Source organism: Cetorhinus maximus, chromosome 25 (genome assembly GCF_964194155.1).
Source record: "Cetorhinus maximus chromosome 25, sCetMax3.hap1.1, whole genome shotgun sequence".
NCBI classification, from domain to species: Eukaryota; Metazoa; Chordata; class Chondrichthyes; order Lamniformes; family Cetorhinidae; genus Cetorhinus; species Cetorhinus maximus.
In genome coordinates, this window is record NC_135903.1 from 32,842,776 (window position 1) to 32,858,370 (window position 15,595).

At 44.4% G+C, this 15,595-nt stretch overlaps 1 protein-coding gene across 1 annotated transcript in view; it reads left to right on the forward strand.

Annotated features, from left to right (window-relative positions):
* The window catches only part of LOC144668040 (integrin alpha-8-like), a 156,726-nt gene that overhangs the window by 90,461 nt on the left and 50,670 nt on the right, over positions 1-15,595 (forward strand). Inside the window, exons 14-17 of the mRNA XM_078529771.1 lie at positions 1,667-1,712; positions 13,266-13,373; positions 13,999-14,054; positions 14,726-14,877. Of these exons, the coding sequence (XP_078385897.1) occupies positions 1,667-1,712; positions 13,266-13,373; positions 13,999-14,054; positions 14,726-14,877 (362 nt within the window). The remainder of the gene's footprint in view (positions 1-1,666; positions 1,713-13,265; positions 13,374-13,998; positions 14,055-14,725; positions 14,878-15,595) is intronic.

The window sequence follows — 15,595 nt, forward strand, 5'->3', positions numbered from 1 at the left end:
AATTCCTGTGTCTTTTGTTTTAGCAAAGGAATTAAAATAAGCGTTTACCAGGAAGTAAAAATACTGCATCTCACATTCAGCCTCTGAGCTGTGTAATCAACTGGAATGTAAGTTAAAGTGAAACATTACTTGGAACACAAGTTTCAAAAATTCTTCTATTTTTTAATAGTTTTAAGTTGCCACAGGACAAGGTGTGTTTGACTGTCTCAAACGGAGGGTACGGTAATTTGATAATCACAGTCATGGGGTCTGTAACACGGAGGTTGTGAGTTCATGCCAAGTTACAAGATAGAGTTCAATTAGTTTGATAATTGGTGGGCTGGCTGTTGTGAAAACCCAGTGGGTTCACCTCATGATGCTCTTCAGGGAAGGGAACCCACCACCTGTAGCCTAGCCTGATTTAAACATGACTCTAGTCCCATACTATGTTTTTTTAAATTTATTCTTCTCATGGCCTGCAGTAAGGCCAGCTTTTGTTGCCCATCCCTAATTGGGCTTGAGCTGAGTAGTTCAGAGGGCAGTTAGAGTCAACCATGTTCTGTGGATCTGGAGTCACATGTAGGCCAGACCCAGTAGGGATGGCCAATGGTGAAGCAGACAGTTTTCTTTTGTGACAATTGACAATAGTTTCATGGTCACATCACCATTACTGAACTGAGACCAGCTTTTAATTCCACATCTTTTTATTAATTGAACTTAAATTCCACCAGCTTCTATGGTGGGATTTGAACCCATGTCCCTGGAGTATTAGCCTGGGCCACTAGAATTATTAGTCCAGTGATATTACCACTATGCCACCACCTTCCCCAATGTGCTGCTTCTTAAAGCCTCTGATGTAGGTCTTCCCATAGTAGGGATGGAAATAAATGCAGCAACCACATTGCTGAGAGCAAATTATGGATAATATTACAGTGTGTAAGCTGACTACTGGCATTAACAAACTTTTCATTCAGCATATTTCGTTCTCTCAGAGAGAAGTTACTTTTAATTGTATTGCAATGGATCTGCCCTGAATATATGGTCTGATACTGACACAAAGTCCCAGTGTTGCACTGCATTCTGTGTGGAGTTACCTGAGCAGGGGACAGCAGTTGAAACATCCCAGAAGGCTTCAGAACCTCTGAACTAAGGAGAAAACAATAATCAGTCTTGCTTCCCTTTTATTATTGTTAACCAGTAAGTTCTGCTGGGAAATGGCTGTGTGTGGATATCAGGTGAAAATAGGAGTTGTTCAATATGCTGCTGACGCTTGCAGTCTGGATTCATACCTGAACAACAGCCAATGCACTAATATAGCGGCTCACCAACTGGCGTTAGCTTGGACTGAACTCCATTACGCTGCCAATGTCAGTGGACTCAAACCCCAAAGTGCTAGCAGAACCAGTGGAACTGTACCCCAATAAGTGTTGGCAACTCTTGGGGGGAGGGGGGGTGGTTGCAGAAGTGGGGAAGGAAATTGGAGCTAAAGATGATTAATTAGACATGATTGTGAAATACTGAAGCATGTTTAGCGCCGTGAAGAAGCTACTGTGACTTCCGAGTAATTCAGTGCAACGTGTCCATTGTGGTCACTTCCTGAACACAGCCTGGCTACATGTGGCTATGAAACAGTTTCCTCGCTGTTCCATAAATACTACTTTAATGTATGCTCTTGTTTCTGTTGCAGATTTGATTGTTGGTGCCCATGATGCTGATAAAGTTCTATTGTACAGGTGAGGACCTCCAAACAGCAAAAGGGCTGCACTTTAACTTGTCACATTCCTAAACCATCAGTGTCTCTATTGTCTACACTCTTACAAGTTTATATCTCCATTACGTGGCCCTGCCTCACCCGTTCATCGAATGGTGTCTGAAGAGAATTTTATTCCAAGAACGACTGCCATTTATATAGCACCTTTCATATCATAAAACATCCCAAGGCACATCTCAGGAGCAAATTCCTGCACTATGAACAAGTGTGATGCACCATATTTACAAATCCATCATAAATCATATAACGGACAAGAATAAAGAACACATTAGCCCCATAGTTTAGCTTGTTAATAAAGGGTCACTGTCTTCATGAACAAGAGGGTTTAACAAACCATGTTTGGGGGATCAAGAATCACAGACTGGTGCACCATTTTCATCCCTCTCCCACAAGTATTTTTATTACCCTTTGACCCTGATATCATGAAGAGAGACTTGAGAAGGGAGGAAGATTATTCACGCTGGAGCAGAGAAAGCTAGGACGAGATTTAATAGATGTTTTAAACATCATGAAGAGTTATGATAGAGCAAATCTGGATGCTCTATCCCTCAGTGACAATAGGTCATCAATTTAAAATTGTCAATAAATGCATGAGGAGAGAAATTGGAAGAAGGTTCTCCATAAAGAGGGCTGTTTGGAGGATGGGATACTTTGCAACAGGGAGTGATTATGGCAGTGACCAATGCATGATTTAAGAAAATATTGAGTACCTAGTTAAAGCAGAGGAAGGTGGAGTTTGGGAAAAGAGTAGGGCAATGGTATTCATTTTTGATTGCTTTCTAGCAAAGAGCTAGCACAGGCTAAATGGACCCAATGACCTCCTTGGGTGCTGTAAATTACTGCAATTTTACAATTCCCTTGAGAGTTCAAGCTCATAATGGGATATAGATCCAAGGTGCAGGCAATGTTCTAGGATATGGATCCCATTTGGCAGCAGTATTTTGGGATGTGGGTCCAGTTTGATGAAAGTATTGCAGATATGGTTCCAGAATGACAGCAGCAGCCTGAGATCAGATTCCTGGGTGTCAGCAGTATTCTGGGATATGGATCAAGAGTGCTGGCAATATTCTGGTACTTAGTCATGCGCCTGTACTCAACATTTTAGCAATGACAGTGAGTGTTGCCAGGCAGTTTGATGTAAATTTATTGACATGTAGGATTCTTCACATGAGAAAATCCTTACAGTTCTCGCAAAGCTTGCTTGAGTGTGTAATTGGGAGGCTGTAGACTCGCCCCTGGGAATTTCTCCAGGGATGTTCTTGCTCCGCAGCACTTCCAGTGAAGTCACAGAGCTGAAGTGGGATCAACTCCAAGGAAATTCCCAATTTTGTTCATGACTCATTATGTGCAGCGCCACAGGAGGTCAGCTTTCAGTGATAGGCATTACGATCAGGTTTGCTTTGTTATGACCGCTTAGCAGGGCTGTCGCAACTTGCACTCTGTGCCTATTTGAACAGCAGCATTCACATATATAAAATAAGCAGGTTAGGCTCACATTAAAACAGCACAGGCAGAAATTTCATTTCAGCATATTAAGCATTCATATTGAAACAATCCGATTATACTTTTGCTTCTTCCAGAGTATCACAGTATCTTTTCAGTGCAAAAAGAGGCTATTCTGCCCATCGAGTCTGCACTGGCTCTCTCTGAAAGAGCATTCCACCTAGTCCCACTCCCCTGCCTTATCCCCATAACCTTGCACATTCTCTCTCTTCAGGTAGCAATCTAATGCCCTTTTGAATACCTCGATCGAACCTGCCTCCACCACCCTTTCAGGAAGTTTGTTCCAGATTCTAACCATCCTCTGGGTGAAAAAACTTTTCCTCACATCACACTTATTCCTTTTGCCAGTTATTTTGAATCTGCTCCCTCTAGTCCTTGATGTTCTCTTGAGTGCGAACAGTTTCTCACTATTTACCCTGTCCACACCTCTCAGGATCTTGAATCCCTCTATCAAGCCTCCTCTCAGCCTTCTTTTCTCCAAGGAAAATAGTCCCAACCTCTCCAATCTATCTTCATGATTACCATTCTTTATCACTGGAATCATTCTTGTGAATCTCCTCTGTACTCTCTCCAAAGCCATCACATGCTTTCTAAAGTATGGCACCCAGAACTGGACAAGAACTCCAGATGAGCCCTAACTATTGTCTTATACAAATTCAACATGCCCTCTTTACTCTTGTACTCAATGCCCCTTTTAATAAAGCCTAAGATACTATATGCTTTATTAACTTCACTCTCACCATGCCCTGCCATCTTCAATGGCCTATGTACATACACCGAGGTCCCTCTGTTCCTGCACCTCCTTTAGAATCTATCCCTTTATTTTATACAGTCTCACCATAATTTTTCTGCCAGAATGAATTACTTCACATCACAGTCTAGGTCATTAATATATATCAGGAAGAGCAAGGATCCCAACGCTGACCTTGGGGAACTCCACTACAAACCTTCCTCCAATCTGAAAAACAACCATTTATCACTACTCTCTGTTTCCTATCACTCAGCCAATGTCTTATCCAAGTGCCTACTTTCCCTTTTATTCCATGATCTAGCATTTTGCTCACAAGTCTGTTGTGTGGCACTATAACAAATGCCTTTTGAAAATCCATATACACCACTTCAACAACGTTTCCCTTATCAACCTTCTCTATTACCTCCCCAAAAAACTCCAGCAAGTTAGTTAACCATGATTTTCCATTAATGAATCCATGCTGGCTTTCCTTAATTATCCTGCACTTGCCTAAGTGACTATTGATTTTATCTCGAACTATAGTTTCCAGAAGATTCCCTGCCACTGAGGTCAAACTAGCTGGTCTGTAGTTGCCAGCTTTACCATTATACCCCTTTTTGAACAAGAGTGTAACATTCACAATTTCCCCAGTCCTCTGGCACCTCCCCTGTGTCTAAGGAAGACTGGAAGATTATCACTAATGCCTCTGAAATTTCCACTCTCACTTCCCTCAGTACCCTTGGATGCATCTCATCCGGTCCTGGTACCTTATCTATTTTAAGCAAAGATAACTTTTCCAACATCTCCTTCCTCCAATTGCAAGTTCTTCAAGTGTATCAGTTGCCTCCTTTCTGATTTCAGCCTGGGTAGCATCTTCTTATTTTGGAAAGTCAGATGCAAGGTACTCATTCAATACCTCCACTATTTCTCTAGCCTCCACATGCAAGACCCCTCTTTTGTCCCTAATTGGCCATACTCTTTCTTTAACTACCCTTTTATTATTTACATGCTTATAGGAGACCTTGGGATTCCCTTTGATATTAGCTGCCAGCCTCTTTTCATATGCTCTCCTTGCTTTTTTTATTAGTTTTTTCACTTCCCCTCTGGTCCTTCTACATCCAGCCTGATTCTCCATTGTATTTTCTACCTGACATCTGTTGTCCGCACACTTCTTCCTTTTCACCTTCACCTCTATCTCTCTCGTCATCCAGGGTGCTCTGGATTTATTTGTCCTACCTTTCCCCTTCAAGGGAATATACCTTGACATTGCCTGCAATACTTTTTCTATGAAGGTGGCCCATTGTTCAGCCTCCCCCTTTTCTTCCCACATTTGATTCCAACTCACTTGACTCAGATGCATTCTCATCCCATTGAAGTTGGCTTTCCCCCAATTATCCCTGCTCTGGATTGTTCCTTGTCCTTTTCCACGGCCAACCTAAGCCTTATAATACAAAGGTCATTGTCTCCTAGAGGCTCCCCCACTGACATTTGATCCATCCCCCAGAACCAGGTCCAAAAGTGCCTGTCCTCTCATTGGGCTGGAAACACACTGCTGCAGAAAATGATCTTGAACACATTCCAGGAACTCTCGCCCCTCGATATCCCAGTCTATATTTGGATAATTGAAGTCCCCCATTATGACTACTCTATAGCTCTTGGACCTCTCCGTAATTTCTTTGCAAATTTGTTTCTCCACATCCCTTCCGCTAGCTGGTGGTCTGTATACTACACCAATCAATGTTCTTGCACCTTTTTGATTCCCTGCCCCTAGCCTGAGAGATTCTATCCTTGGCCCTCTCTGGAACATCCTCTCTCTCCAGGACTGTAATTCATCTTTAATCAATATTGCTACTTCCCCCACCTCCTACCCCCCCAACGTTTCTTCCTTTCCTGTGTGTCCTAAACACCTTGTACCCAGGACTATTTAACACCCAGTCCTGCTCTTCTTTGAGCCAGGTCTCTGTTATAACAATAATACCACAATTCTATTTGTTAACCTATGCCTGTAGCTCACCAATCTTATTAACCACACTCCGTGCATTCGCATACATGCACATTAGACCTGATTTTTTGACTTTCCCCTTTATTCTGACCCCATTTAATGACTTACTATTGCCTACTCTAATTATATCAAACCCTCCAAGTATTCTATCTACCATGATACTACTCTCTGATAAACCTTCGTTATCAGTTGTTGCTTCACTGCTTCCCACTGACAATTCCTCTCTTCTCTGAATATCCCCTCAGGTTCCCATCCCCTTGCCAATCTAGTTTAAACCCTCCCCAACAGCACTAGCAAACCTCCCTGCGAGGACATCAGTCCCAGTCCTGTTAAGGTGGAACCCATCCTTCTTGTGCAGGTCCCACCTGCCCCAGAACCAGTCCCAATGCCTCAGAAATCTAAAGTCCCTCCTCCTACTTCATTTCTCCAGCCACGTGTTGAACTGCTCAATCTTCCTGTTCTTATGCTCACCAGCACATGGCACTGGGGGTAATCCTGAGATTACTGCATTTCCATTTTGAAAAGTTACCTTTAAACCTCTTTTGCAGCCTCTCAAGGACATTCATGCCCTTCCTAAAGGTTCCAGGGATTGGGGATTTTAGTTGCAAGGTTAGATTTGCAAACCTGGAGTTGTTTTCCTTGGAACAAAAGAGATTGAGGGGAGACTTGATAGAGGTGTACAATGTAATTATGACGCATTTGGATAAGATAGACAAGGAAAAAAATGTTTCCATTAGCTGATAGTACAGGAACTAGGGTACACAAATTTAAGTTATGGGCAAGAGATGCAGGAGGAATGTCAGAAAGAACTTTTTTTACATAGTGGGTAGTAATTTTCTGGAACTTGCTGCCCATGAGGGTGATGGAAGTGGAAAAAATCCATGATTTCAAAAGTAATTTGGTTGGGCATTTGAAAGAAATAAACTTGCAGGATTACAGGGAACGAGCAGGGGAGTGAGACTGGCTGAATTACTCCGTGGAGAGTAGTTTGGACTCGAAGGGTTGGAATGGGCTGTAAGTGACTCCATCCGGCAGAATAATACGCTCCCAAATTGGGAGCATTCCTCGCATCCAGAGATGTATTCTTGTGTGTGAAGACGTCAAGTGGTGTTCCCAACAAACATCACAACGTCACTTTTGTATAAAACAGCAGGTGGGTGGGCTTAAAAGTCAGAATCCCACCCGCATTGTGCAATTAATAGCGCATTTAGGGTTGTTAATGACCTCATTGACTGCCATAATATGGTGTGAAAGCTATAATACACCTTTAGAGTCAGATTCACACCATGTGTGGTTCCTGTTTTTTTTAAGGGGCAGTTTGTTGGGGCGGGTTTAAAAGCTACAGCTGGGCCCTGAGTCTCAGCTTAACAGTTAGTAGATCTGTCACTGCTGGGAGTGCTCATGTGAATGAGCAGACTATCCATTTTAAAATCATATGAGTTAGAGGTTTTTTTCTCAGCTGCTGAGTGCTCTACTGAGTGCTGTATTTGTTCCTGGCCATCTCCCAGGGCTATAAAGTATCTGCGAGAAATGGGCATTGTGGTCTCGCTTGTCCTGAAAAGATGTGCAAGAATGCACTCATTAACCATTTTAGATTATTTTATGACATGCTGCCTACCCATTATTAGTTGAGTGCAAGTCAGCCTGGATGCTGTGCTCATCAGTCACATGCTCATTCTGCCAACCACCCACCCTACAACTGGACTAAAGTTTTAAATGCACAATGACATTGTCAAGGTCAGCTATATTCTTGTTGAATCATGCTGCCTTTGCGGTCTAGCCAAACTGACTTTCCTCTTGTAATCATGAGCGCACACTGGGACAAGATTGCACATACTGGGGCCTTACTCACCCTGGCCACACTCATCAGGTCATTCAGCCTTTTCTGGCATTGGGACCATGTCCTTCTGACCAGCCCAACACTGCTGACCTCCTCAGCCACCTCCTCCCAGGCTGCACGTGTTTGGCTTGGCTTCCTCCTCTGACCAGGGGTAGGCATCAGCGGCTCAGGTTGGTCGGCAACTACGCTTAGGAGGGCTCTGAGCTCTGAGGGAGTCCTCATTGAACCTAGGAGCTGGGATGGCCCTTCTCCCTTGCCTTTCACCTCGCTCCAATGGCACAGACGTCACTGGAGGAAAGCATGCAAGGGCTAGAAAATTCCTCCATGCAAATAAATGGTTAACTTGTTCAGGTTAAAATAAAATGCCAAGGTTTGGAGACAGCAGAACCCAAAATAAAATGCACCCGCTTTAGAAGCCTGAAAACTGCTCAATTATATATTAACATGCGAGGTTTGAAGCATTTGCTGGGTGCCCTGATGCTGTCCCATTCCAAGGGGCCCTTTAAGCTATTGGCTGTGACCTTGTTCCAGGTTACAGCCAATAACCTCAGAGGTCAGACATCCTGGCCTCCAACAATGATTGGGCAGGATGAAGGCCTCCAACCCATCTTTGCCGTGAATGAGCAACAATTTACATTTTATCAAGCGCGTTCTGATAGTGGGGCCTGGAAGTTAGAACATCGCCGACTTCTGGGTGCGGAACCCTCCCTCAGCACGCCACCATGTTATTCAGCCCTATGACTTCTCCCTCTCATCCCGCTTGACCTGTAGACTCCCCCCCTGTGCTGGGAATTTCTCCAGCGATGCTCTTGGTCCGCTGCACTTCCAGTGAAGTCACAGAGCTGGAGCGGGATCAACTCCCAGGAAATTCCCAGTTTTATTCATGACTCACGATGTGCAGCGCCACACGATGTCAACTATCAGAGGTAGGCATTACGATCAGGTTTGCTCGGTAATGAATGCTTAGCAGGCCTTTAGTAACATGCACTCGGTGCCTGTTTGAACAGGAACATTCACATATATAAAATAAACAGATTAGCCTCACATAAAACAGCACAGAGAGGAATTTAATCCCAGCATATTAAGCACTCATATTGAAACAATCCGATTATGCTTTCTCCATCTATCATTGGCTTTCTATCCAGGTTTACCTGTCCCACCCCCGCCTTAAACAGTATATATTTCACCACATTTTTACTTCTCTTCAGTTCTGAAGAAGATCCATACGGACTCGAAACGTCAACTCTGCTTCTCTCTCCACAGATGCTGTCAGACCTGCTGAGTTTTTCCAGCAATTTCTGTTTTTGTTTCAGATTTCCAACATCCACAGTATTTTACTTTTATACTTTCTCCTTTTCCATTTTGAAAAGTTTTAACCTTTACTCTTGCTCCTATCCATATGTTGCACGGTATATTTATGAAAAACACTGTATTTTTCCAATTGACCCCCTGTCCCACCTCCCCACCACTTATTTCCTGATTCTTGCTGAATTTTGCTCTTTGATTTTTTTAATTTGTTCACGGGATGTGGGCTTCGCTGGCTGGGCCATCATTTATTGCCCATCCCTAGTTGTCCTTGAGAAGGTGGTGGTGAGCTGCCTTCTAGAACTGCTGCAGTCCATGTGGTGTAGGTACACCCACAGTGCTGTTAGAAAGGGAGTTCAAGGATTTTGACCCAGTGACAGTGAAGGAACGGCGATATATTTCCAAGTCAGGATGGTGAGTGACTTGGAGGGGAACTTTCTGGTGGTGGTGTTCCCATCTATCTGCTGCCCTTGTCCTTCTAGGTAGTAGTGGTCGTGAGTTTGGAAAGTTCTGTCTAAGGAGCCTTGGTGAACTCCTGCAGTGCATCTTGTAGATGATACACACTACTGCTACTTTGCGTCAGTGGTGGAGGGAGTGAATGGTTGTGGATCTGGTGCCAATCAAGCAGGTTCCTTTGTCCTGGATGGTGTCAAGCTTCTTGAGTGTTGTGGGAGCTGCACTCATCCAGGTAAGTGAAGAGTATTCGGTCACACTCCTGACTTGTGCCTTGTAGATGGTGGACAGGCTTTGGGGAGTCAGGAGGTGAATTACTTGTTGCACGATTCCCAGCCTCTGACCTGCTCTTGTAGCCACAGTATTTATATGGCTAGTCCAGTTCAGTTTCTGGTCAAAAGTAACCTCCAGGATGTTGATAGTGGGGGATTCAGTGATGGTAATGCCATTGAATGTCAAGCGGTGATGGTTGGATTCTCTTTTGTTGGAAATGGTCATTGCCTGGCAGTTGTGTGCCGAGAATGTTACTTGCCATTTGTCAGCTCAAGCCTGGATATTGATAGGTCTTGCTGCATTTGGACATGTACTGCTTCAGTATCTGAGGAGTTGCAAATGGTGCTGAACATTGTGCAATCATCAGCGAACTTCCCCACTTCTGAACTTATGATGGAAGGAAGGTCATTGCTGAAGCAGCTGAAGATGGTTGGGCCGAGGGCACTACCCTGAGGAACTCCTGCAGTGATGTCCTGGAGCTGAGATGACTGACATCCAACAACCACACCCATCTTCCTTTGTGCTAGGTATGACTCCAACCAGTGGAGAGTTTTCCCCCTGATTCCCATTGACTCTAGTTTTGCTAGTGCTCCTTGATGCCACACTCAGTCAAATGCGGACTTGATGTCAAGGGCAGTCACTCTCCGGAGTTCAGTAATTTTGCCCATGTTTGAACCAAGGCTGTAATGAGGTCAGGAGCTGAGTGACCCTGGCAGAACCCAAACTGGGCGTCAGTGAGCAGGTTATTGCGAAGCAAGTGCCACCTGATAGCACTGTTGATGACCCCTTCCATTACTTTACTGATGATGGAGAGTAAACTGATGGGGCGGTAATTGGCCGGGTTGGATTGTCCTGCTTTTTGTGTACAGGACATACCTGGGCAATTTTCCACATAGCTGAGTAGATGCCAGTGGTGTAGCTGTACTGGAACAGCTTGGCTAGGGGTGCATCAAGTTCTGGAGCACAAGTCTTCAATACTAGTGCCGGAATATTGTCAGGGCCCATTGCCTTTGCACTATCCAGTGCCTTCAGCCATTTCTTGATATCATGTGGAGTGAATCATTGGCTGAAGACTGGCATCTGTGGTGCTGGGGACCTCTGGAGGAGGCCGAGATGGATCATCCACTTGCCACTTCTGGCTGAAGATTGTAGCAAATGCTTCAGCCTTATCTTTTACACTGATCTGCTGGGCTCCTCCATCATTGAGGATGGGGATATTTATGGAGCCTCCTCCTCCAATGAGTTGTTTAATTGTCCATCATCATTCATTCACGACTGGATGTGGTAGGACTGCAGAGCTTAGATCTGATCCGCTGGTTGTGGGATCTCTTAGCTCTGTCCATCACTTGCTGCTTATGCTGTTTGGCACGCAAGTAGTCCTGTGTTATAGCTTCACCAGGTTGACACCTCATTTTTAGGTATGCCTGGTGTTGCTCCTGGCATGCCCTCCTGCACTCTTCATTGAACCAGGGTCGATCCCCTGGCTTGGTGGTAATGGTAGAGTGGGGGATATGATGCGCCAGGAGATTACAGATTGTGTTCGAGTACAATTCTGCTGCTGCTGATGGCCCACAGCGCTTCATGGATGCCCAGTCTTGAGTTGTTAGATCTGTTCAAAATCTATGCCACACAACACGATGGAGGGTATCCTCAATGTGAAGGTGTCACTTAGTCTCCACAATGATTGTGTGGTGGTCGCTCCTACTGATATTGTCATGGACAGATGCATCTGCGGCAGGCAGGTTGGTGAGGATGAGGTCAAGTATGTTTTTCCCTCTTGTCGGTTCCCTCACCACCTACCGCAGACCAAGTCTAGCAGCTATGGCCTTTAGGACTTAGTAGTGCTAGTCAGTAGCAGTGCTACCGAGCCACTCTTGGTGATGGACATTGAAGTCCCCCACGCAGAGTTCATTCTGCACCCTTGTCACCCTCAGTGCTTCCTCCAAGTGGTGTTCAACATGGAGGAGCACTGATTCATCAGCTGAAGGAGGGTGGTACGTGGTAATCAGCAGGAGGTTTCCTTGCCCATGTTTGATCTGATGCGATAAGACTTCATGGGGTCCAGAGTCGATGTTGAGGACTCCCTCCCTCCATGTATACCACTGTGCTGCCACCTCTACTGGGTCAGTCCTGCCTGTGGGACAGGAGGTGGTGGTGTCTGGAACATTATCTGTAAGGTATGTTTGCGTGAGGATGACTACATCAGGCTGTTGCTTGACTAATCTGTGAGACCGCTCTCCCAATTTTGGCACTAGTCCCCAGATGTTAGTAAGGAGAGCTTTGGAGAGTCGACAGTTTGCCATTTCCGGTGCCTAGGTTGATGCCAGGTTGTCTGTCCAGTTTCATACATTTTTTGAGGCTTTGTTTGATACAACGGTGTTGCTCGCTAGGCCATTTCAGAGCCAACCAGGAGTCTGCTGTGGGTATGGAGTCACAAGGAAGCCAGGCCAGACCCTAAAGGTGAACCAGATGATGTTTTACAACAATTGACAATGGTTTATTAGTCATCGTTTGACTTTTAATTCCGGGTTTGTATTGGATTCAAATTTCACTATCTGCTGTGGCAGGATTAAAACCCTCCCCAGAGCATTATCCTGGGTCTTTAGATTACTAGTCCAGCGACAATACCGCTACGCCATCGCCTCCCCTCTATTGACAGCTATCCTTTGATGCCTCCCCCCAATTCATCATGGATCATGTTTAAGTTTAGACAGTGAATCTCAACACACAACTCAGCCAAAGGAGCAAGTAAAAATAAAATACTGCAGATACTGGAAATCTGAAATAAAAACAGAAAATGATGGAGAAACTCAGCAGGTCTGACAGCATCTGTGGAGAGAGAAACAGAGTTAACATTTTGAGTCTGTATGACCCTGCTTCAGAGCTAATGAGAAGTAGAAACGTGATGAAATTTATACTGTTTAAGGGGGTGGAGCAAGTGAAGCTGAAAAGAAGGCCAGCGATAGGTGGAGGCCAAGGAGAGATTGACAGTGATGTCATGGACAAACAGTCAAAGGGAGTGTTAATGGTAGTGGTAAGGGCTAAAGGAGGTGCTGATAGTGGCATAAAGGTAAGAAAGCAGAATGTGTTACTCGCAGAATAAGGGTAAGCAGTCTGTGAAAGAACAACATGGAACAATTAACACGTGGCCCTTTTGGGAGAGGGGTGGCAAGTAGTTCAATACCTCACATTCACAAATAAAGTGTGCTGGAAAATTAGTGAATGTTGCTCCGTATGGAATGCCTAACCTCCTGACAGCAACGTCTGAGATTTCTACATCCAAATGTGAGGAACTGAAACATCCCTCACACCTGGGACACAGCCTCCCAGGCAATGAAAAGCGTTGAGATACCCTATCGCTATACTGACCGCAGAAGGCACTGATGAATTCTCTCTTTTCTCTAAACAGAGCAAGGCCTGTCATAACAGCAGAAGCTCAAATCATACTTACGCCAGACATTTTGAATCCAAATCTAAAGACCTGTAACTTGCCACAGCTTTCTATGTTGGTGACATGGTAAGGAATTTCCAGTGAATTTATGTGTTGACGAGTGACAGAGTAAATACTTCGGTCACATCTTTAGAGCAGATGGTAGACAAACACAGAGACAGTTATTGGAAGGGAAAATCGACGGAAAATTTAGGAGAGGGATTCAGAGGAGGAAATGGATGATGAATATCATGGACTGAATGCAGTTGAATTATGCAGAATGTGTGAGGGCAGCTCAGGACAGGCAGACCTGAAGATCTATGGCAGTCAACCTTCTGGGCGGAAGATGATACCAACAAATGAATTAAAGTGACAAATTCAAAATAAATATTAAAATAGTTTTAAAAGATTCAAAAATGATCCTTCGCATGAAGAGTGGTTCGAACACTGAATTCTCTACAGGACTGTTGTTGTATTAATTGTTTTAAAGAATAAAATGTTGCTTTAAGGAGATGGAAATTAACATCTATGTGGAGTGAGAAAGAGAGTGGGGTTAGACAGTGTTAGCTTGTGAAGGACTGAAGGGATGAACAGCCCTTTACTATAAAGCTCTGTGATTCAAAGGCAGGAACACTAGGCAATGTATTTATAACGTCTCTGGTTCATATGTTTTATGTGACTTGGGTTTAACATATTTTCCATTGTTTTATAGTTTCAAAGTGCAGGCCTGTGTAAATCTAAAAGGACATGGCATTGGGCAGCAATTTGGTAAGCAAACATAGGAAAGAGTTGGATTCCACTTTTCTCATACAGAATTGATCTTCCTTTATTTCTTTTCTATTCTATTCTTCTTGCCAGTTTCCTCCCTCCCCCTGTCCTCCTCCCCAGTCTGTTGTATTTGCTGATGTTGCCCTGGGCAGGAATGGGGGCAGTTCAGTTAGTGGCTCCTACTGAAAACCATGCGACTGTATGCCAGGTAAGGACAAAAAAAAACTCTGGTCCCCACTGTGCCTGAGCTTACAGCAGTACTGCAGAACCCCTTCCCCTCCCACTTTTACTTTCATTTCAATCCACCCAGAGCATCACCTGTGCGGAGAAGTTACAATGCTGCGTGAGTGCTAATTGCCGCTCTATAGATTTAATGGACTCTCATGTAGAAATAGCAGCAGTTGAATTGAGGTTGATGCTCAGTGGCGTGACATTGCCAAGCATAAACTGTGTAGTGATTAATTCCATTGTATGTTGTTATTCTGTTTATATCTGATCATCAATTTAACATGTACTTCTATAGTGATGCGTAGCAATTAGCTCCAGTGTGCACTGAGTCCGTTAGTGTATAGACCCTAGGTTTACTGTGCACTGTCAGTGTACACCATCTATATTACCTTCAATCTATTGCTGCTTGGCTATTAACTCTTTATAATTTCCTGTATTTCAAGCTCTGAATGCTGAAATTGAGTTGGATAAAAACAAGCGGCAATCCCAGAGACGAACTCTTTTTCTGCATTCACACCAAGCCCAGGAAAACTTTCAGTTTCGTCCAATGAGAAGCGAGGAAAGTGCCTGCCATAATTTCACTGCCTACCTCAAGGTATCTGCCTCCACCTCAATTAAAATATAAACTCTAGTCAAATTTTTACGAACTTATGATGGTAAAAGAGGGTCGGTGCTCAGGAATGGAGTGTTATTTCCAAAATTGGTCCAGTTTCAACAGAAAGCAATCCCAGGCCAAGAGTAGCAGGGGGCGGATGCAGAATAATTCTCACCCTCTTTCTACTGCAACCATTGGAGAATGCAGCCCCCTGCCCTCCAAACCCTCCTCTCCCAGCGGACCAATGTGTAGGATTCTACTTCCCAGGCTGACTTTTTACTTAAAAATATGGATGGTTTTGAGTTTAATTGTGGGTGGGTGTTAAAATCTGAAACATTGATTTCCCATCCCAAACCCATCTCCAGCCGATATTTTTCCAATTTTAACTGAGACCAACTTGTTCCAAGAAGATTGGGAGCTTTAAATATGACAAACGAAGCTGTGAGCATCATTGCCATGTAAGCTTTAACCTTTAACCCTGGTCATCTGGATTTTCCAAGCACCAGGTAGCTTCACCCAAGCGAGGACTTGGCAGCTTCAGGGAGGTAAGTGCCTTCACACCTGCCTTCTGGATACAACTGCCTGCCCCTGAAACCTCCATGACTGACCTTCTCGCTCCCCACACAACCTTCCTCCCAAGGCCTCTAATCCCACCACAAGGCCTCCAACCTCCCATTCTCCACCAGGCCCCAACTCCCTCATCACCAAGTTCTGACCC